Source organism: Neopelma chrysocephalum, unplaced genomic scaffold (genome assembly GCF_003984885.1).
Source record: "Neopelma chrysocephalum unplaced genomic scaffold, ASM398488v2 Primary Assembly neopelma1_63, whole genome shotgun sequence".
Taxonomy (NCBI): Eukaryota; Metazoa; Chordata; class Aves; order Passeriformes; family Pipridae; genus Neopelma; species Neopelma chrysocephalum.
Genome location: NW_020897720.1, coordinates 11,444,622 through 11,465,573, shown reverse-complemented (window position 1 = coordinate 11,465,573; position 20,952 = coordinate 11,444,622). Strand labels below are relative to the sequence as shown.

The 20,952-nt window shown below is 42.7% G+C and overlaps 1 protein-coding gene across 1 annotated transcript in view; it reads right to left on the bottom strand.

The window, feature by feature from the left end:
- The window catches only part of ADAMTS2 (ADAM metallopeptidase with thrombospondin type 1 motif 2), a 172,227-nt gene extending 151,393 nt beyond the window's left edge, over nt 1–20,834 (bottom strand). Inside the window, exons 1-2 of the mRNA XM_027682751.1 lie at nt 20,747–20,834; nt 19,461–19,822 (exon numbers count right to left, since the gene is read on the bottom strand). Of these exons, the coding sequence (XP_027538552.1) occupies nt 19,461–19,822; nt 20,747–20,834 (450 nt within the window). The remainder of the gene's footprint in view (nt 1–19,460; nt 19,823–20,746) is intronic.
- Nucleotides 20,835–20,952: the final 118 nt, after the last annotated feature.

Sequence of the window (20,952 nt, the reverse complement as noted above, 5' to 3'; positions counted from 1 at the left end):
TGATTAGCGAACTAGAAGTATGAAATTGTTTTCCCCCTGGCTCTATCCCAGCTGGATCAAAGCACTGGCCCAAGAACATACTGTACTAGATTAGCTATTAAGAAAGTCCATGAGTAACTCAAGCATCTACTTCTCATCTCTCCTGATAAAGTTTTCACCCTAGAATGTAAACACAGGCTCTTTATGCACCATACAGCCAGATGCTTGCCCAGATAGTTTTACACCTGTTTTTTGTTGCACTGTTACTCCTTCTACACAAAGAGTATCTGCTCTGCTTTTGGAGCAGAGTCCATGTCCAGTTCTAGATGACAGATCACCAAAGTTCGTTCTACCATCGCTTCTCTTTCCAGGTCTCACAGAGAAAGGTTAATTCCATCCCTGGAAAAAGCATCACCTCTGATGAGTCTCAGAGGGCTACAGCTCACACAGGAGTTGTGTGGGGGCAAGTGAATGGCACAGGGACACCCTGTAAGGAGCAGTGCATTGTAGGGAGGCTTGAGCACTATTCCCAATATTTGAATATCACTGTGATATCTATTTTCAGTAAATAAAAGGAAAGAATCTACACCCACTTCTTCTGAATGCACAGGATCATCAATAAAAGGAGTCTCTTGCTCCAAGCCATGAAGTCATAAATCAAGACAAAACAAGCTGTTGACCAGGTTTTATTCTAATGTGGAGATCACCACTGCAGTAAGGGTTTAAGGCCATGACTGCTGTGTAAATCAGCTCTCTCCTACATAATCATGTGACAGATAGACCCAAATACACACTGGCAGCCAAAACAGGAGAGGGATACTCTGGTGGGGTGATGCTGGCTGGATGCCAGATGCCCACCAAAGCCAGCCCATCACTTCCCTCCTCAGATGGACAGGGGAGACAAAATGCAATAAAAGGCTCTGGGTTGAGATAAGGGCAGGGAGCAATCACTCAGCAATTCCTGTCGCAGGCAAAATTTTACTTGGAGAAAATTAATTTAATTTATTACCAATCAAATCAGACCAAATATTAAAAACACCTTCCCCCCACTCCTCTGTTTTTTCCGAGCTAAATTTCGCTCCTGAACTCTCTACCTTCTTCCCCACAGTGACACAGGGTGGGAGGGAATTTGGGCTGCAGTCAATTCATCACACATTGTCTCTGCTGCTTCTTCCTCCTCAGAAGGAGGATTCCTCAGACTCTTCCCCTGCTCCAGCATGGGGTTCTCCAAGGGCTGCAGGTGGGTCTCCGCTCCTTGCCTCACAAACCTGATGCCAGTATTCCTCTCTATTTGGAAAAGTAGAGCTATCCTTTAGGGAGGTGTCTGTATAAAAACTACAGGGAGTGAGAACTGATTACTATCTTCCAGAGAGCAATGTTAATATAGGCTTTAAAAAGAGATCAATAGGCATTTTTCTATTAGTCACATTTTTGGCAGATTGTCCATATCTTGAAATATATATTTTATAAGCTCGAATCAGCAGCCAACCCAAGCAACAGACAGAAAAAGGAAGACAGTAAAAGCACAAATCATGGAATTATATTAGTGCTCCCTCCTAGAGAATGTTTTACAATTATGTCTGGCCAGTCAAACTAATTCCTCTTTACTGCTCACTGGAACACCATCCCTCCCTACTGTATTCTCCAATCTGACTAGGTCTTTTTTGTTTCCCTTCTTCACTTCTTTTATTCTATAAGTGTTTTGCTAATACACTGTCAGTTGGATTAGACTGCACTTAACCTGAAAAGGGTTCACCATTCACTGGGTTTAAAATAAGAAGCATCACAGCAGCAGAGAGAGATCTGGTGTACATCACTGTCCAAAGCCTGTGCGTGTCCAGTCAAGAACAACTCTGCTGAACACAGTCCAGCTTCAGAAGCAGGTACACCTGAGAAAAGTCAGAGAGACAGCCCAAAACCACACAGTGCAGAAAATCAGACACAGAACCCACAGACAAACAGTCCTAGGGAAAAACCTAGACTTTGAGTTAGTTGTTGAACTTGGAGCTGGGAGCAGGAATCTGTGTCCTGTTTTTTGATTTGAGTTCAGCGAGAACTCAAAGAACTTCCTTACTCTTTGAAAAACAAGCAGGAGGTATGAAGAATATCTGACTCCGTCACCTTTCTCTAACTCCAACTATCTGCAAGAATCCAGCTTTTGGTAAATCTAACTCATGTCCAAAGGTAGCAGAACATGCAAATGCTATATAGTTTAAAATGTCATATGTTGATGCCGTCAAGTTCAAGACATAAGAAGAGGTTGCTATGGAAACACGTTGTATTGCCTGGAACACGAGGTAACATTTTACATTAAAAATGATTAAAAAAACCCAAAACCTTGGACCAACAAAGTAGTTGGTTGCCAAATTAGGTTTCTCGTGGGGAACAATTAGTTTGTCATTTGTTCTCAGACAGAAATATTTTCATTAAGAAACAATGAAGCTAAACGTGATGAAAGCATTTACATTGTATTTTGGATTGTTTCCCTTGCCTCAGAACAAAAAGTAATTTGATATTGAAAGACTTTCCTCTGTGGTTCACATACAGCAAATCCATCTCTATATTCCCATGTGGTGGAGTCCCCATGTAATTTTGTTTTTATAATTAATGAAATCTCTTTAATGAGTGGTCATGTTCTTTGAAGGGTTAATCCTTTAACTCTTCCGTAACTTTACTTATCTGTGTACCCACATCGGCCAGTGGAACTAATATAGGAACAGAACTGACCACAGGTGAGCAGAATTGCATCCTTGGACAGTCAGGCAGCTCTCAGTTGCTTCATAAACCCTGTTTTATAACCTGTCGCTGTTGCAAGGTAACTCCTGCCCTTCTGGGGTATCACAGTGCAGTGGCATCCTTCAGTGCCAATCTCTTCTGCTTCACTCCACTGCCCTCCCAAAAAGCACAAGAACAATTCTGAATTCCCCAAACAAGAGTTTTACTCCACAGGCTTCATCAAAAGCCTGATTCTAAAACACAATTCCTACACACCCATCTCCTCAAAAGACAAAAAACTTTCTACTTAGTCTTTCTTACATAAAACATAAAGCCAGGGATTTTTTTTCTGGAAACCTTCTACTAAGTACCCACTAGATTTGAAAGAGAAGATATGCAAAAAGGAGAGATGGGGTTCTAGTTCAGACACTTTATTTTTGGAAGCACAGACAAACATTTGAGCTGCTGGGCCTGAGACTGATTCTTTCATCCTTTCCTATTTTGAGTGTTCTAGGAAATTCTAGTTTTACTAGAGCATTTATTTGTTTGGGATTTTTGACTATCACAAAAGTGACAAATCTACACATCAGCTTAAGTTACTCTCCAGTCTGCAGCTGCAGCTGACAAGATCTTCTTGATTTTTGCAAGTAGAAAGTCAAGATGTGCTTATAAACACAGACGATGGTGTCACGGTATCACCATGGCACAATCAATGTTTTTTCTTGATAACTTTAATAAAAATCCAAACCAAATTGCAGGTGTTATTTATTCATAAATACTTGAGCAGTGAAGGTGGGAAAACCTCTTTTTTGCTAAGTTAAAGAGAGAGGATGTTCAGTAGGCACTAGTAAACCTGAAGACAAATATCTGAAATGGAAACAACCTTGTGAACTGGCTTAAGAGCACTAAGCACTACTAGCTTTTACTACTTCAGTAAAAGCATCAGCAGGCAAACAATTCCAGAAGTTGATTTAGAAAACAACTAAAGGGTTGTAATATCAAAGAAGCCTAAGGAGAACCAACATCCAAATACAAACAGGCACCTCGTGTCCCCAAAACCTCAGCTGACGTGGTTACAGTTAAATCCCAACACATCCAACTTGTTTAAAAGGCGGGGGGTTCTCCAACCATCCCCTTGTGACAAGGAAACTCCTGTGAATGTTGTTTGTGAGTGCTGCCCTCGCTGCCTCAACAGTGCTGGAGGCTACTGGATTCAAGGGCCACTGCTGCCGCCCAGGCAAAATGGGTCAGAGCAAAGGGAACAAGGAACAGCATTTCAGGGTTTTAAATGCCAGATCCTTTTAACATCCATCCAGCAGCACATAAAAATTCGTTTATTACTGTATTTTTAAGCTGTCTGTATGTGATTGATTCTGTGGCTAGTTCCAGAACAGCCTCCTTTAATTTTTTTTTTTTTTTAATGCAACCTACTTTTTATGCAGATCTTCCAGATATAGAGCATATTAGCTTTTCCCTTACCTTCTACTTATATCAGTAACTGAAAGCTGCTTCTCTTTTCTTTGGAACCTAGAAACTCTGCATTCCTTAAGAATCTTACAAGAATAGTCAAGCAAAGTAAGTGTAAATTATTAGTACCCAATTTCAATATTGTTCAAAGCATCTCTTTCTTCTATCACACCTCTCTTCCCATTTTTTTTCTTATTACCTTCATGAATAAATGTGTCTATGAAAACCTCTAAATAGGCAGTAAAAATGTAAGGATCTTTATACATTCGGTTCTCTTAAAAATCCACAGTGTATCTGTGTCAGAAGGACTGAGGCAAAGAAATATGGAAAAGCTCATCTGTAAAGATATTGAGACTTTGGCTGCAGTTCACTCAACTTCACAGGGTTCATCACAACAGTATTTGGCTCTCCTCTCTTCTGTTTTCTTCACTACTAATGGATACTTTACTATTTAATTAGTGCAGCATGATCCAAATCCCATCAAAGTCAATAAAACTCTTTTCATTTATGTTCACGGGCTTTGGACCAACTCCTGATTTAATACCAGAATCAAATAAAACACCCTCAGGAAAAGAACAGATACACCACGCTTACACTTTAAAGTACAATCTTAAAACCTTCCTAAGGTTTTTACTCGCTTCAAAGTAAGTCTCATTATTGAATATCTTACAAAAACAGCTGGACAGCCCTTTTTTTGCCAGTCTGATTAAAGTGTCAGAAGGAATCTAAAGGTATCCACTGCTTTGCTGTGAAAAACCTTCCCACGGTTAGGACGGCAGAAGGTTACACCTTCCTGAAAACTACTCCTGGGGCTCCCGCACTCCTCCCCATGAAGGTTCCACTGTGGGAGGATAGACTTGGCAATACAACTGTATTTAAAAGGTCTTGCCCCCAAACACTTGTTCTTTCTCTCACACCACCATAGCTGTGCCAACAAAGGGTCTGTTGGGCTGCTCTACAGAAAACTTCACCAAATCGATTCTCCCATCAAAGCTTTTGGCCAGACAACATCCACACCTGACCAGGTGGCATCAGGACAGTCCATGCCCAGCTCAGGAAAGCTCTGTTCAGTGGAGCAGTCAGCATTATGTGTATCACAGCTGAACCTCCATAACCACTTTAATCAAATCAGCAGGAGAGAGCAAATGCTATTTTTGTCGTACAGAGTAGAGAAAAGGCTTTCTGCTCTTAGACTATACTCTACTCACTGCAAAAATTAACGAACCACAAAGCAAGCAAAATGACACTATGTAAACAGGGATATTAAACTTTCTCCTGATACTTTTGACCCATTTTGGCAATACCAAGCAAGCCACACAAAGCCACCACATCATTTCTTGCATAGCAGCTTGCTTTAATTGACTGACACATTAAACATCAAAGCTTCGTGTAAAATTTGACCACATTCAGAAATCACATCCCACCAATGCTGACTCAGCAACAGAGCCACAGAATACTTTTTTAAATTCCCAAAAGCCCAAACAAATGAAGCAAACCTGTGCTGTTGCTTTCAATGTGGTTTTTTTGTTTCACGCTGGTCCAGACTGGCAGCGCAGTAGGGTGAGAGAAAACTTTCCTAGAAAACAACTTTGGTGGAACAAGAATAGGGAAGGAAGAAAACTCAAGGTGAGGATGAGAGGTGCTTCAATCCCTTCTGGGCTGGAGCCATGACCCTTCCCATGAAATCAATCACAGCAGCTCTGGAGGGGACTGTCCTGCAGCACACAGGACGTGTTGGTGGTGCGTGAACGTGTCTCCAGCTCTCTGCTCCCATCTGCCCAGTGCCCCTGGCAGCCCTGACTCACCTTGGAGTGCCACATGGACTGGTTTGGGAGATGCAAGAATTTTCAGATGCTCTCAAATCGAGTCAGTATTCCAGCCCTGCCCTGCAGACTAGCAATGAGGATAAATGGGGACATCACTCTTTGCTTCTTTCTCCCTTCTGGAGGTCCTCATTAAAGGAGAATATTCACCAAACAAGGATTCTGTTATGAATTGCCAGGAAATACAGTGTTTTCTGCTCATTCCTGCTGCATGGGCTACTCACAAGCTATTCTTATCACCTCAGCACTGCAGTGGCAGGGCTCAGCATCTTGCCCTGCTGATGCTGATCAGAAGGCTCTAACTACTCTTTCCTTTTGGTCTTTTTTCCGACCCATTCCTTCCTCTCCCCCAAATCCCACAAACAGACAGTCATCTCGCTGCTCTGAACACTACACTTGTCCACAGGAACCACAGTACATTTTTTCCCCAGTGAAGGAAGCCTTTCCAGCTCGTGAAAGGGAGAGAACTGCCCACCAGCCCAGCAGCAGCATGTGGGGAGGGAGGTAGACTTTCAAAAAATCTGCCACCTTGGAATTCGAACTTTTAAATTCAAAAATTTAACTGTGGTGCAACAAACCCACCACCTCTGGGCAGCAGTTTTAAAGATGGGCATTTGCTCCACATTTCTCAGCAAAGGAGGGATGCTGACAAGGTCCCTGGCTCTGTGAAGGTGAGGAGTGAGAACCTACAGGCTCAGCCATCACCTAGAACCAGCTTCAGGGAGGACATGATCACAAGGTGAAAGCTGCCTCCAACATAGACTAGAAAACACAAGTATTAGGGCTAATCTAGCCAGTGCACCATGAGATATAGAGGATTAGATTTGACCTGATAGGTCTCTGACGTCAGTGAAAAGTGGTCTTAATATAAACAAACATAAAATGAAAAGAGAAAAAACCCAACTGTTTCCCACAGTGGGATAGCTAGCATCTACCGTAGAACTTGCAAGCAGTGATTCAATATTCCAAAATTATATCCTTGGGTTAAAGACTGCATGGAATTCATTCTGTAAATGCACTATAAAAGCATCACCTAGACACAAATATTTCTTAAACCCACAAGTCAAAGTAAACACCTCTTTGAATCACCCGAAAGAAACACAAAATTGCCAGAGGAAGCTAAACCCTTCAAAGACCTAAGTATATCCATCACAGATGAATTTCACATTACTAACACCATATTTATTCAACAGTTTTGCTAGTCTTGTCATGATTTCTACAGGCTTGCATAATAACGTGAAAATGTCACAAAAATTACGTCAGAATGACAATTCAGAGACAGGGAGCCACGAGGCCTCAGTGAGCCCACGTTTTGTGTGACAACAAGAAGTGCCCACAGCTGTGTCTTTAACCCATCTGCCCATTCGAGACCAAGGACCCAGACAACCTTCAAAGATCCTCCTCTTCCAATGCATTTTGCCATTTCCAAGTATGTTAACAAATCCTGAATGCATTACTTAAAGAAGTCTCATGTTCATAGCACATACACATTCACAGATCTTGTGTGTCCTGCTGCCTCCCAAAAACGAGTGTATCTCTTCTCAGACCATGGAAGCCTGAAATCCAGACAGTCAGAGGAGGGCATGTCACCAGGAGAGTGTGAAAACATCTAATTACATAAGGCCAGGTCCTCAGCTAATGCAAAGTGACAGAGCTCCCAGAAATCCGTGGAGACACGATGATGCAGATTAACAGAGGTTTGGCTCATTATAATTGAATGGACCCAGCTTCTAACTTTCCCATCTAGTGACAGATTGTTGGAATCCTGACCACCAGAATCCCAGAGCGCAATGGGGAGTTGAAAGGAGATTGCATCAGGGAAAGTAAACTCCAGTTTGGCTGAAAGCATATTTATGATCCAGGAGTTTCAATTAGCTGTTGCTGAGTTATCACAAAAGTCTGTTGAACAGATGTGCAATTAAGGTTTTTCTCATGTTATTCTCTCTTTACTGATTTGTTGTTTGTTTTGGGTTTTTTTGTTGGGGGGGTTGTATTTGGTGTTTGGGGGGTTTTTTTTTGCAAGTAATGCTAGTTTTATTGAGGTCAGAACTAACATCTTAGGCAGAGAAAGCTCTTCCCACCACCACGCCTCTAGCAGTGCAGAACCAAAGAGGGGCAGCCTCAGAAAGTAGGAAAATCTTTCTCTTTCTGGCCCAAACTTCATAGGGAGAAGGACACAGAAGAGCTGTCAGAATGAGCCTGCAAATTCAAGGCAGCTGGAATTGCCTCATCTTCCTGGCATGGACTGAGGGAAGGGTTTCTCCTGATCCCTCCCCCTTGCTTAATGCATCACCTCTTCTGTGGTGGGGATGTGGTGTGAGGCAGAAGGGGAAGAAGGTTTAGCAGAGCTATTTCAGGTTTAGAAGCACAGTTCTGTCCTGTTCCATCCAGCACACGGGATATAAACAGCCATGGGAAAAGCTGCCCTTGAGCCTCTCGTGCTCACCTCCCTCACCACCACCACTGCACCAGGGGACAGAGAACAAGGTGAAAGACAAGGTTATGATGTGGAATACACCATGGCCTGCTTTTTGTCCCAAATTCTTTGCTAATCAACCTGCCCAAACAAAGCCAAATGGAGCCAGTGAAACTAAACACATTCACTTCAGTGGATTTGGAACAAGTCCAAAGATCATCTACTTGCCATGGGACCTCCCTGGCCTCTATGCAAAATGATGCTGGATCATGACACAAACACTGACAGAGACCTGGGTTTTTTTCTGTGTGATTTTCTGTTTAGATAAATACAAAATTATGCTACATTTTCATAGGTTCAGGGGTTTTATTCTATTTTATAAGATGTGTTTGATAATTGTTGGCCTTAATTTGACTGCAGTGAAGTAAGCACTTTATTTTCATAGCAAATTCATTACCCTTTCCTACTGAGGAGTTTAAATTAATTCAAGACATCTTGTAAATTGTCTTGTCTTTCTTTGCTTGTCTATTATTTATCCAGACTGAGTTTCATATTCTTCTTTCTGAGTAGTAAATCATCCTGTGATTAATCCCATTTTTACACTTGCTGCTTATGTCAGCCTTAATGTGCTGTAACTTTGCAAACAAGTTTAATTTTGACAGACACCTCTTAGCACTTATTTGGGAATTAAATATTTTGGTTTACTGATGAATGGTGGATTTGCCATTTTTACAATGAAACCTAAATCTATTAGGAAATTCTGATTTCAAGCTTGGTTATAAACTTGAAACCAATCCACATTCATCCCTAGAACTTCTTCATCCCTGAGCTCCTTAGTGGTATCGAACAGAAGCAGTGTAAAATTTCTACTTCTGGGCTTTGGGGTGGGTTTTTTCATCCCAATAGGTAAAAGATTGTGACTTTGGGTAGGTTAACACTGCTCTACAGAGAAGCGTTTTGAAAAGTTTGAAAGAAATATTTTTATTTAGATATTATTTTAGGTATACAAAAAAATTTTTAGACATTTTCAGCTTTGCAAGTTTCAGAGCCTGTCAGCTTCCAATATAGCTCCTGTCACGTGAGAGAGCGTTGGCACGTGAAAGACTCTTGGCCCAGCTCAGCTGTCTTCATCATCGGGTAGTGATTTATTTCTCAAAGACTGTTTCTTAAATACATTCTGGTTTGCAGAACGCTTTCCAAACAACATCTCTCACATTCCTTCCACAGCTCCTCTGCTTGGAGAAAGAAAAAAGCCTAGCAATTCTAACACTCTGAACAATGAAGGGGTATATTCCTCTGCATGTGAGTTGCACGAACATGATTTACCCAAAAGCCATGACTTAAAACAAATAAAACCACTATCAAAACAGTAACCACAGCCTGTGCTGCCACCTATCCTTGGTTAATCTCTGCGTTTTCTGCAGATTCTTTTTCCAAACTACAGGCTCTGTCCTGTTGGCCCTTCAAGTGATGTAATGGCCATGGACACTGGCCCCTGTACCAGACTTGGGAGTCACACACTTCACCAGGAGAGAACATGTAAGGAGCATCTGCTTAGGGCAGGTATGGGATGTTAGTTCTGTCTTTTGCATATGGGGCAAATATCACACAAATTAGAATCACAGAATCACAGAATTGTTTAGGTTGGAAAAGACCTGGAAGATCCTCGAGTCCAACTGTTAACACAGCACTGCCAAGGCCACCACTAAACCCTATCCCCAGGTGCCACATCTATACTTCCCTGGGCAGGATCTTCCAATGTTTGACAGTCCTTGCAGTGGAGAATTTTTTCCTAACATCCAATCTAAAAATTTAGCAGGTCTTCAGAGTAAAATTTATGCTTTCCCCTATTCCGTTCTAAATTCTATCATTTTACTGTATTCATAAGAAAATGTAAATGGTTTATTACTATTCTTAGCTCTTGAAATAGTTTTACTCCCAAGAAAATAAGCCTTTCTTTCCTGTTGGACTCCACATATTATTTTGACTTTCTCCGTCCTATACTGTACAATACTCATTATATCATGCCAAAAAAAGCACATGTTCAGAAACACAACTTGAAAAAGAAATCCCTCCTACAAATTCTGCAAGAGTAGCCCTGACTCTGCAGTCCCCATCCTGGGTGTGCAGTGTGAAGGTGCCTCTGGATGGGTTTGCCTAAGGGGGCTGATACAAGCCCAGAGCTCCACTGGATGTGCTGGAAGGTGCTCCTGCAGCCCAGCAGCCTTCAGGGCACAGAAGGAGGAGGCAGGTATGGAAAAAGGACTACCCAGAAGAGAAGGAAGCAAGCACAACACAAGGCTGAGAGATCTGTAAAACCTGCTGTATCATTCACAAAATCCAATCCCTCCTGCCATTTCATGGACTGCTCCTTGTCAGTACTGTAAGTGATGGGGTAAAAGAAAAGAGCAAGCTGGCTCATCAGCCACGCAGGTTCTTCTCCCCACATGTCCACTTCATTATTCTTACAGTGGTAGTAAATCAGAAAACACATTAATAAAGGCTTAAAGACTCAGGACCTGTATCAAGATGTGGCTCTGTGTTATCCTAAAACCTCAGGAAGATATTTTGATTTTATGTTTTCCAAAAAAACAGTTGAAATGTTGGCCATATGCCAGGTGTTTCCTTCCAGTTTTCTTGCTTCAAAAAACTGTAGAAGTTTTCACCTTCTTTAAAGGGCAATAACAGCAGCTACCTATAGTCAACACACCTAGTGAAATTACTTAAATGCATAAATTAGTTTTATCTAGTTACAGGTAAAAGGAGATGTTCTTATCCACAAAGTTACCCGTGATGTCCACTGACTCTCTCATTACAGGATTAGTAGACTTAACGCTTAATTTCAGAAGAAAATAGATTGTAATTTGTCCCCTGAGATCCACTGGGCTAGAGGTTAAATGCTGAGAAAAAGTGGTCTGACCATGTAATGAAATTCAAACACGGAGGTGGCAACTACAGGAAAAGTTAAAGGGAATGACAGTAGGAAAGAAGTTAAAGTAGCTTTATTTATAGCTCACCACATCAGAAGAAAAATGAAAACGTTGTACTTTGCAGGTGGAAGAGTCAAAAAGTATCAGGGACACTGGGCAATTTCAACCTCTGAATTCTCCACAGAGAGCTGCACAACTGAAGAATTAATTGTATGCATTTATTTTGAAGATAAAGGTCACAAGTGAAGCAATAGAGAGGAAAAATATTAAATTTGACATAAACCAACACAAAGGGAATAAGAAAGAATATAAACTTTAAGGGAACACTGAAAAACTTAAACCCACAAGACCAAAAAGTAACAGCAAGTTGCACAAATGTCGTTCAATTTTAGCAAGGCACAGTTTTGGGAAACAAACAGATGAGTAGATGCAGTCCTACAAGGGGCATGAAAAAAAAAAGTATATAAATGAGTGGTCAGGGCAGGTCGTTTCTGTGGGATCAGAGAGGATGAAACGATGCTGTGGTTACCATGTCCAGCAATTGAACCTCCCCCACTTGAGGGGCAGCCAGCCCACGTAACCCACACCAGTGGACAAACTCTCTCAGAAGTGCACACAAGACACACACACAAGGTGGTAAGAGAAACTCATCTGTACTGTAAAATGACACCTTCAAAACAACATACTTGGGATGATTTTCACTGGCCTGGTGATTTTTGAGACTTCAAGAAAGAGAACTGGCATCTCTGCCTTTTTCTTGAGGGAAACTCTGACTTTAAAACACCTACTTTAAACAGAAAACAGTTACCTACAAAAAAAAAGCAAAAACATTAGTGCTGAGATTCACACTTATGACACTGAGAACTCCAGATCTGAAGAAAGTACCAGACGTTTTGAGACCTGGGAATAACTCGGATCTGTGACAGAAACTGTGATTTGGATATGAGGAAGCAAAATGCTCTTCTGCACTTGAAGAGGACACTCTTCTTTTCAATGTTACAGTTTAATGGAACAGCGCTGAAAATAGCGTGTGAAATGTGGGCCTTTCATTTGCAGACTATTAAAACTGGGAACCCGCTGTGTCAAGACTCTGCAAACAAAGACGAATTTAAAACACACACAGATAAAGGGGCTAAAGAAACCAGATGTGTCAAAGAACTTACTGAAACTTCGGAAGAAAGAAAGCAATAAAGGGAGAGGGTGATCTGAAAAGGAGGGTGTGCACATCAGAGCTGTTCACAGGAAGTAAATGTAGGTTGTGCAACCCCTACAGGAGGCTGAAGACCTGCTCCCTGGTTCTGTTTTAATCAGACCCAGTATGAGAAATGTCCTAGTGTGCAATTAAGTAATGGCATGACCTGCTTGCAAAGCCACAGTCACCATCAATAAAAAGTGCTCAGAAGTAGGTCAAATAAAATACTAGTGTGATCTGGGGAGAAAAGGTCCTGCTCCATGCAACTGCTGGAATCCTGGTTCATCCAAAAAAGTGTTTTTCAACCTTCTGGAGCAGAAAGTAAACACGTAACTAACTCAAAATGTGGGAATGCCTTGCCATTTGCAGGAGTCTTAAGTTCTCAGAGAGCACTGGAACACCTCATCACACAACAAGCGAGCTGGTACCTAAGTAAGCCAGTAATACATTTCAAAGGACACACCTTTGGAAGCTGAGGAGGGACAGACTTCTCAAAATAGATGTTCTGCTTACCCCAGAAATTAATTATGACCTTAACAAAATTAGTTCCTATATTTGGATCTTTCAAGATGGAAAGCAGAAGAAGCCATTAGGAACATTTTCTTGGACGCACACAGTTTAATATTCTGGTTGGAAAACGACAGAATAGATACTACTACAATGAGGACAATGCAACAGAAGGTCAAATAGGACATAAGGAAATACCTATATTTTATCCAAAGGCCTACAACATACCACAAGGATACCAGTTTTGATTGCCTGAGGAGGCTCTGACCAGATGGTGTCCACCTGTATGATGTAGAAAATTACTTACCCTGCTCTCAGATAAAATGTGAGATGATCCATGCACAGAAGATGCAAAGGAAAAAAAAATACTTACTGATGATAGTCTCTTTTAAGGACAGCAGAGGATAATTTACTCCAGTCAGAGGCTGAATCATAGTGTTTACACTCCCTGTGTTTCAGACTGTAACTTTCAAAAGGGAAAGTCTGTACCATTTACATAACAGAAGGGGCTGTCCAACTAGGCTGTCCAAGGAAATGAACAGTAGAAACCCAGATAATGGGTTATAAAGCAAAGTCTGGCCTGTGAAAATCCATGGACATGCTTGAGTGTTAGGCATCAAAACAGCTCCATTGCTTTCTGTCAGGCAACACAGGTCTTTAAAATGATGTGTGTAGATGGGATGTGCAGTCAGGCTCTGATTGTGCTAGAATTTACATACATGCTTGGCTTAGACACATAGAGACCCCAGCAGAATTCAAAAGACCTTTCAAAAAGGGTTAATGGCGATCCCACTCTGATCATCTGCAGAGGAAGGGCTGCTGTTTTCTTAAAAAGAATGACTTTTACATTTTGTTCCATACTGTGTCACAGGAAATACTTGCATTTCTCCTGCCACTGTATTATAGTCCTACTTGTCCAAAAGACCAAAAAAAAAAAAAACAAAAACCAAAACCACAAACAAAAAAAACCACACCAAAAAACAGATGGCAACTTCAGTTTGATTTTGGTTTAATTTACAGAGAAGATGCTCCCAAATTAAGAGATTATATATGCCCAATTTTAATATACTAAAAATACATGCAACATGATCACAATGTAAATGCTAAGAACGTAGCATACAAAAAATGGATTACTGGAATTATTTGTAGCAGACATCTGTTTTAACTGTCAGGCCCTCAACCTGACCAGACTTTGAAGATAATATTGTGCTACCTGGAGCTCTGCTTTTTTGCTACATCACAAACCAGTGTAATCCAAAAACCAGATAAAAAAGAAACAAAACTAAATTGTAAATCCATATGAAAGCAGGAGATGGATGTCTAAAAGGAAAAATAACAGTTATATAAGCATGTTTGTCTTCTCCTGGTGTATTCACTGTGAGCTGCTCCTTCCCCCTCTTACCCAGGTAAATTACATGTTCCACCTAAAGAGAGTTATATTCAACTTTAACTTTGTGGTCTGTTCCAAGAAAGCAACTCTGTCAGGAAGGTGTATAAAAATATAACCTTAGAAGTCACTGACTTCTAAGAGCTCAAGCTCATTCTCAAAGTGAAGAAGGACTACTACTAAATACGTATAGACTTCACAATGTTTTTAAATATCTTCAGGAATGCAGGGAAGGTTGCAGGAGAGAGAAGGGAAATATTCCCCCAGGAAGGAGAAAGGTGGGTATTCGACATGAGTAGTTGGAACTGCTCTTAGGAAGCACCATTGACTGACCCTGAATCTAAGCTTTTACATTTACAATTTACAAATTAGATTATATTAATACATCCCTGTAAATTAAAACTGAAAAAAAAATCTATTCTCTGATTTGAAATAGACAACACTATTAATACAAATAATATATAACAAATTCTTGGGACAACTGACAGACATGCACTTACATTGACAGCAGCCAAAGCACCAGCCAGTTCCTGAAGATCCATGATTGGTTAGTAAAGCAAGTGGATCACCCCAAACCCACCCAGGTCAGCCCAGGGCTACAGATATTGTTAGCATTGGGCATGAGTTGAAAAAGCACTGCTGGTGTCCCAAGCATTTCTAGAAGAAACAGCATCTGGGCAAGCAGCCAGCCATCAGGCTTCTCTCAAACAGTTTGGGAGGGTTATAACAGCACACAGTGAAGACTGAAATGTTGTAGAGCAAACCATGCCTAGTTCATCAAATAAGAAGAAACAAGTCCACTCTATTCATAAGGTGACTATGGCTTGGTTCCTCCAGACATGTAATGCTGACAGCTTATTAAGAAAACATACTACCACTGATGTCTTGAAAAGCTCAGTTTCTATATAACTACTTCTAACAACTTTGCATTTTAATGATAATACAGTGAAATTTTTGGACAGCTGATCTTTTAACTTTTAAAAAAGAAAGAGGATTATACTAATGAAGCAGAGCTAGGACATCATGTTTTCTTATTGAAACTGATGTTCCTTCATTTGCTGCCGTGGGTGCTGGATCATACTGGCTGTTCATCCAGAAGTTCCTCAACCTTCTAGGATCCTGTCAGTGAGTCTGACTCTGCACTGCAGCCCAGTTTAATCACGTGTTCCTTATCAATTTCAGACATGGTGTTGATATTGTGTTTCTCCTACACCTGCTTGTGTCTAAGCTCACGCATTCTAGCTCACAAACTACAAATGTTATGAGGAGACTGGGAGAAACATCATGTCTCTGAATTTCCACAACCAAATACTGCCATCCTGTCAACCTGAAGAAGATATTTTTGGCACATCTGCCTCAAGCACTGTAGAAGTATTTATCAAAAATCAGAAATCCACATGTATAAAGAGTTTGTCTACAATGGCAGGTTCATCTGCTGAGATGAAGAAAGGGAGTTCCTGCAGTTCAGGCAACAATCTGGAAGGATTAACAAAATTCTAATTTTTATGGCAGTTTTTAAAGCCTCCAACCATTTCTCCTTCACAACTCTTGGAGAGGACAGCCAGCTCCCTTATCCTCCAGCTGCATCCACAAGTAAGAATCTGGCCAAGGACCAAGAACATACTCAAAGTGCAATACCTTCCACAACAGCCTGCAGGCCACAAACAGCTGACCATGTTTGTTCTGCCCACTCAGTGGAGAACTAGTTTGAAGGCTATCAGGCTGACCAAGATGATAACAAGGTGTCCAGAATGTTTTTATCTGTAGTAGGAAAGCTTTCACAAAACTTTTTTTTAATATGGTAAAAGTCACATTCATAATTCAGAGAGCTGTTAAAAAAGTTATTGATTAGCTTCAACTTTCCAATGATTTGTAAAGACCCGTTTCAGCTCTGAAAACACATCTAGATTGCACACTTCAGAAGTTCTCTTCATCTGTCTCGGATTTGATTTTTAGGTCAATAAAACTAATTTTGTCATGGACTTCTGATAGAGAAAACCATGAGTACCCAAACTAACTGTGTATCTCCTCAGTCAGGGCAACAAATCTTCATAAGTTATAGTACAGTTCAAAAATCCCTTCACAGAATTTACATTTTCTTGTAAATGCCTTCCAACAACTTCTCATTTGCAATACCAGTTCCACCAGCCAGACTTTTCACTGGCAAAGACTGGAAAATAAGGCACAGTTGGTAGTGAAGTGCAAACCAAAGGGGATGTTCAGAGGAAATAACATCAGAAGTTGGCAAGGTAGCAGATGCATTCGCTGACTTAAACCAGATTCAATCAACAAAAGTTCGCAATGTAAAGATCAAAGTAGAACACTTCAGTTCCAGTATGATTTCATCCCTGATATCTGATGCAAAAGCTAGAAGACCACCGGAAGCATAGACAGATGTCAAACCACCTTCAATAGCAAACACTTCAAGAAAATACTAGGAATTAAAAGAAACGAGTTTATAACAAATAACTCTTAACACTTGTCAGTTGACAACTCAGCTGTCAGATAGCTCCACCATCCCTGTCTCCAGAGTAACCTGGGAAAGGAGGTGGAAATACTTGAGGTATGTCACACTGGATATGGTGTGTATATTGTAAGGCAACTCGAAAAAAAATCCATAATACTGCAGAATTCCTCCACATAAGTAAACTATGTGTGAGGCAAAAACTGGATGTAGAAAACAACTTGAGAATAACCTTGTCCGTGTCTTAATTCACATCCAAAATGCCAATAAACCTGAGAAAAGCATAGAGCCCAGTGGTCTCTAAGAATGTCTTGCTGGTGATACATTGCTCCAAAGATTCTTCAATATTCCTTTCAAACACAAGAAATAAAAAAGTAAATGGAGAGACAGTTAAGTGCAGTATTAACTTCAGTGGGTTACTTGCTCGTTATTGCTGTCCATGGAGCAGTGGCTTTTGGAGAACCACTGGTATAATTTCTTGGAGTTTGTGTTATTCTATAGACAATCTGTTTTATATTCTTGCCCCACAAGAAAGAAAGAAACTGAGATGGAGGGAATGGGTAGAGACAGAACACGGTACCCAAGGGATTGGAGTTCAATTTGTTGTTCTACAACAGATTTACTGCACAATCCCAGGGAAATCATTACTGCCAGATGCTTAAAGGTATTGAGGTAATGCTTCCTGCAGGAAGGCTTCAGTGACCTGGGCAAAAAAGGACATGTCTCTGCCCTGCAACATTTACCTTGTAGATACACATGGAGGAAGCAGCAATCCTTTGCCAAAGGTATTAGCAGAACCACAGAAGTTGTAGTGCCATGAAAGAATCAGCCTGACATCCAGATTGGAATGTGGCAGCTCCCAGAACAACTCTCCTGCTTCCTCTAATGAAACAAGAGTGCTGGGAAAAGGCAGACACATGGGTTGTGCACACAGGTTGAAAACTACAGTTCTTTTGGTATCTTTCTGCATTCCAGCCAATTATGAGTGCCATTGAATTGAGACCTGGCTTCATTTGTTTCAAACAGAGCAGCATTTCATAAACCCTTTGTCATTTTCACGTGCAGCATGAGGTCTTGGACCTTTAGAGTCTTACCCATACTCTGGCTTTAACACCTCTTCTATTTTATCATAACTCTCTTTTCTAAATATAAGGAGTTCACACTCGTTCACACGCGAGAAGGAAGAAGGAACAAGCTCCCCCACTGCCCTTACAGCCAACACCTGTGTTGATGAGGACAGCACAAGGCAAGCAGCAGCCATCAACAGGATCTTCCTCCACCTTTCAGCACAGATGAACAAGGGAGAAGAGTTTTGGCTCCTCCTCAGTTCTAAAAGTAAAGAGCAGTTAAATTTTGAGCAAGTAAATTTTGTCTTTTACACAAAACGATCTGTGCCGAGTACGGGGAGAGCACAGAACTTCTGCCTGCCCCCCTGAGGCAGGACTGCAGGCTCACACTCTGCTTTCTGAGTGGCTCTTCTTGCTCAGTCCTAGTGCTCCTCTTGCCCTCAGCCAGCTGCCCACATCAAACAACTGCAACATTAAAACCTGCTTCTCAAAACAGGAATGCACATGGCTGAGAGAAACCGCAGGGAAGGAAAGACTAAGGGGAAAAGCATTTGATTCCCTTCCATTCTCAGGCAGCCAACATACTATCTCCATACATGTCATCTTCTTGGCACAGCAAACTAACAACTTCCTATGACTAAATAAATAGAAATACAACTGACTCCTACTGGCCCTTTATGCAGAGGCAGAATGCATTACAATTAAGCAATCTCAAAATTATGAACTCTAAAGGCTATAGCAAGGAAATATTGGCTGGATAAGCTGTTCATTATAAAGAAATATAGCTCTTTTCTTGCTAGACAAATTGCTGTGCAGTAATTACTGCTCAAATGACAATATGACAGTTTAAGATGTCAGGGACAAACAGTGATAATCTGACTGCTGAACATGCACTCCAGAACAGGAAGCTGCAGCAAGTTTTAAAACACACAGCCTTGCAAAATATATCCCAGGGAGCTGTTTTGCATATAAAACTCAAACTCTTCTGCAACTTTCCATCAATCACTTGATTAGGCAATGAAACTCTCCGAGTGAAAGATCCATGAAAATAGACTCTGAATAAATTAAAATTTTCCAAGGCAAAACCGTATTTTACCTACGAAACTTGTTTCCAGGGCAGTCCAGCCCATTATTTGGGATTAACTCTTCCTAACATTTCCCCTTGCAGGTTGGAAGTGAGAAGTGGACGAGGATGCCGAGAACTTGCCATTTCGTCCTCTGTTTCAGAGCATCAGACACCACAAGCAACTTTACCACAAATCAACATAAATCCTGGTTTCAGCTGCTCTGTTCCAGAGTAGCTACCTCAGAGCATGTGCTTAAACTTCTAGTGCCACTGTCTGTAAAGCAGCGCCTGGTGCAGCGCAGCTATTCCCACACAAGAGAACATTAGTTAATTTGCATTCACAGTTACCATATGAGGTGTGAGTTTCTGACAGTCCACACATTTTATATTTAAAGACTGTAGGAAATTAATATAATTATCTTCGATATAATAACAAAAGTAACTTACCAGCCCATCGCAATTGCTGATAGCCACTGAAGCATTTGGCAAATCGGTGATATCCCCAACATAGAGGCAATTCCCATAGAGAGGTTCAATGTGAGTCTCCTCAGAGTCCTCCTGCCACTCAACTGTTGCTCCAGGGGCCACGAGCCTCGAGTTTGGCCGCAACCTGAAGTGAAACTCTCTTCCAAAAACAGTGACATTGTAAAATATTTGCTCATTTGCTACTTCACGTTGCAAGTCCTCCACTGCTCTCCTGAAACGTCCTTTTGGCGGTCCAGACACCAGGTGGGATAGGAACCTGCCCTCTGAATCGGTGCTGGTGGGGATGACAAGGCTGTACTCCTCTATATTCCTCAGAATTGAATCTTTACAGGGAGAAAGCAAGAGAGGACAGAGATACTAGAACTAAACACATCCTGATGCCGCGGGATTTTTATTCCATTATTCATTAGCACAGCAGACACTTACATAAGGCAGATGGACACTGCACTCTGTGCAGGCACTTCGTTCACCTGCATGAAGTGTGCAGAGTTCATTCAAACTTCCCTTTTGCTCCCCAAAACACCAGACGGCAGCGTGAGCCTCCCCACCCCGCCGGGACCCCGCACTCCTGCCCTTGCAGCGAGGTCCCGCTGCCCCTTGCCCACCCACCCGGGACCCCGCACCCCAGCCCACCCCATCCGGGACCGGGTCGCCTCGGGGACTTTGGGGCTACCCGGGCGGCCAGAGTTGAAGGCGAGGGCGCTGGTCCGCTTCGGGACTGCTCAGAGGGACAGGGCTAGGGGCTGGGTTTGCAGGTGGCAAGTCTGCAAAGGAAAAGGCACGTCCCTCAAACTACCCCCGGTGCGGCGGGGATGGGTCGAGCGGTGATGGGAACGCCACGGGCAACGATCGGGAGCGGTCTCTGCGGGAAGCCCGGGAGTTTTGGACGGAGGCGATGGCCGGGGCAGGAGGAGGAGGCAGACCAGCTGCCATGTGTTTCATCCCGCACGGGGAACTCCAGGCACCGCGCCCTGCCCGCCGGGGCTCGCCCGCTCCGCGGGGCAGGCAGCGGGCGGCGCGGGGCTGCGGGCGCAGCGCTGTCACCGCCGGGCGCTGCCCCGTCCCTTCTCCCCGTCCCCGCCTGCCCCTTGCAGGAAACAGCTGGAAACCCAGCAAAAAGTAGCCGCAGAAGAAGTTCAAGGGGAGCGGAAAGCCGCGGGGCGACGAGCCGCGACTTGGGACGGGCGGGCTGGCGAGCACCGGGGCAAAGGCGAGCAGCCCCGAGGGGCGTCCCGGCGGAGACCTACCTCTGTCCCCGGGGCGCCGCAGGGCGCCGGCGGGCAGGGCGAGCGCGCAGCAGAGCAGGACGCAGGCGATGCCCGCGGGAGGGTCCATCGCGGCGGCCCCGGCCCGAGGCGGGGGCCGGCGCTCGGGCTGCCCGCAGCCGGGGCGGGCCAGGCGGCAGCCCTGCTCCGCGCCGCTCAGCGCTGCCCCGCGCCCCGCCGCCCGCGCA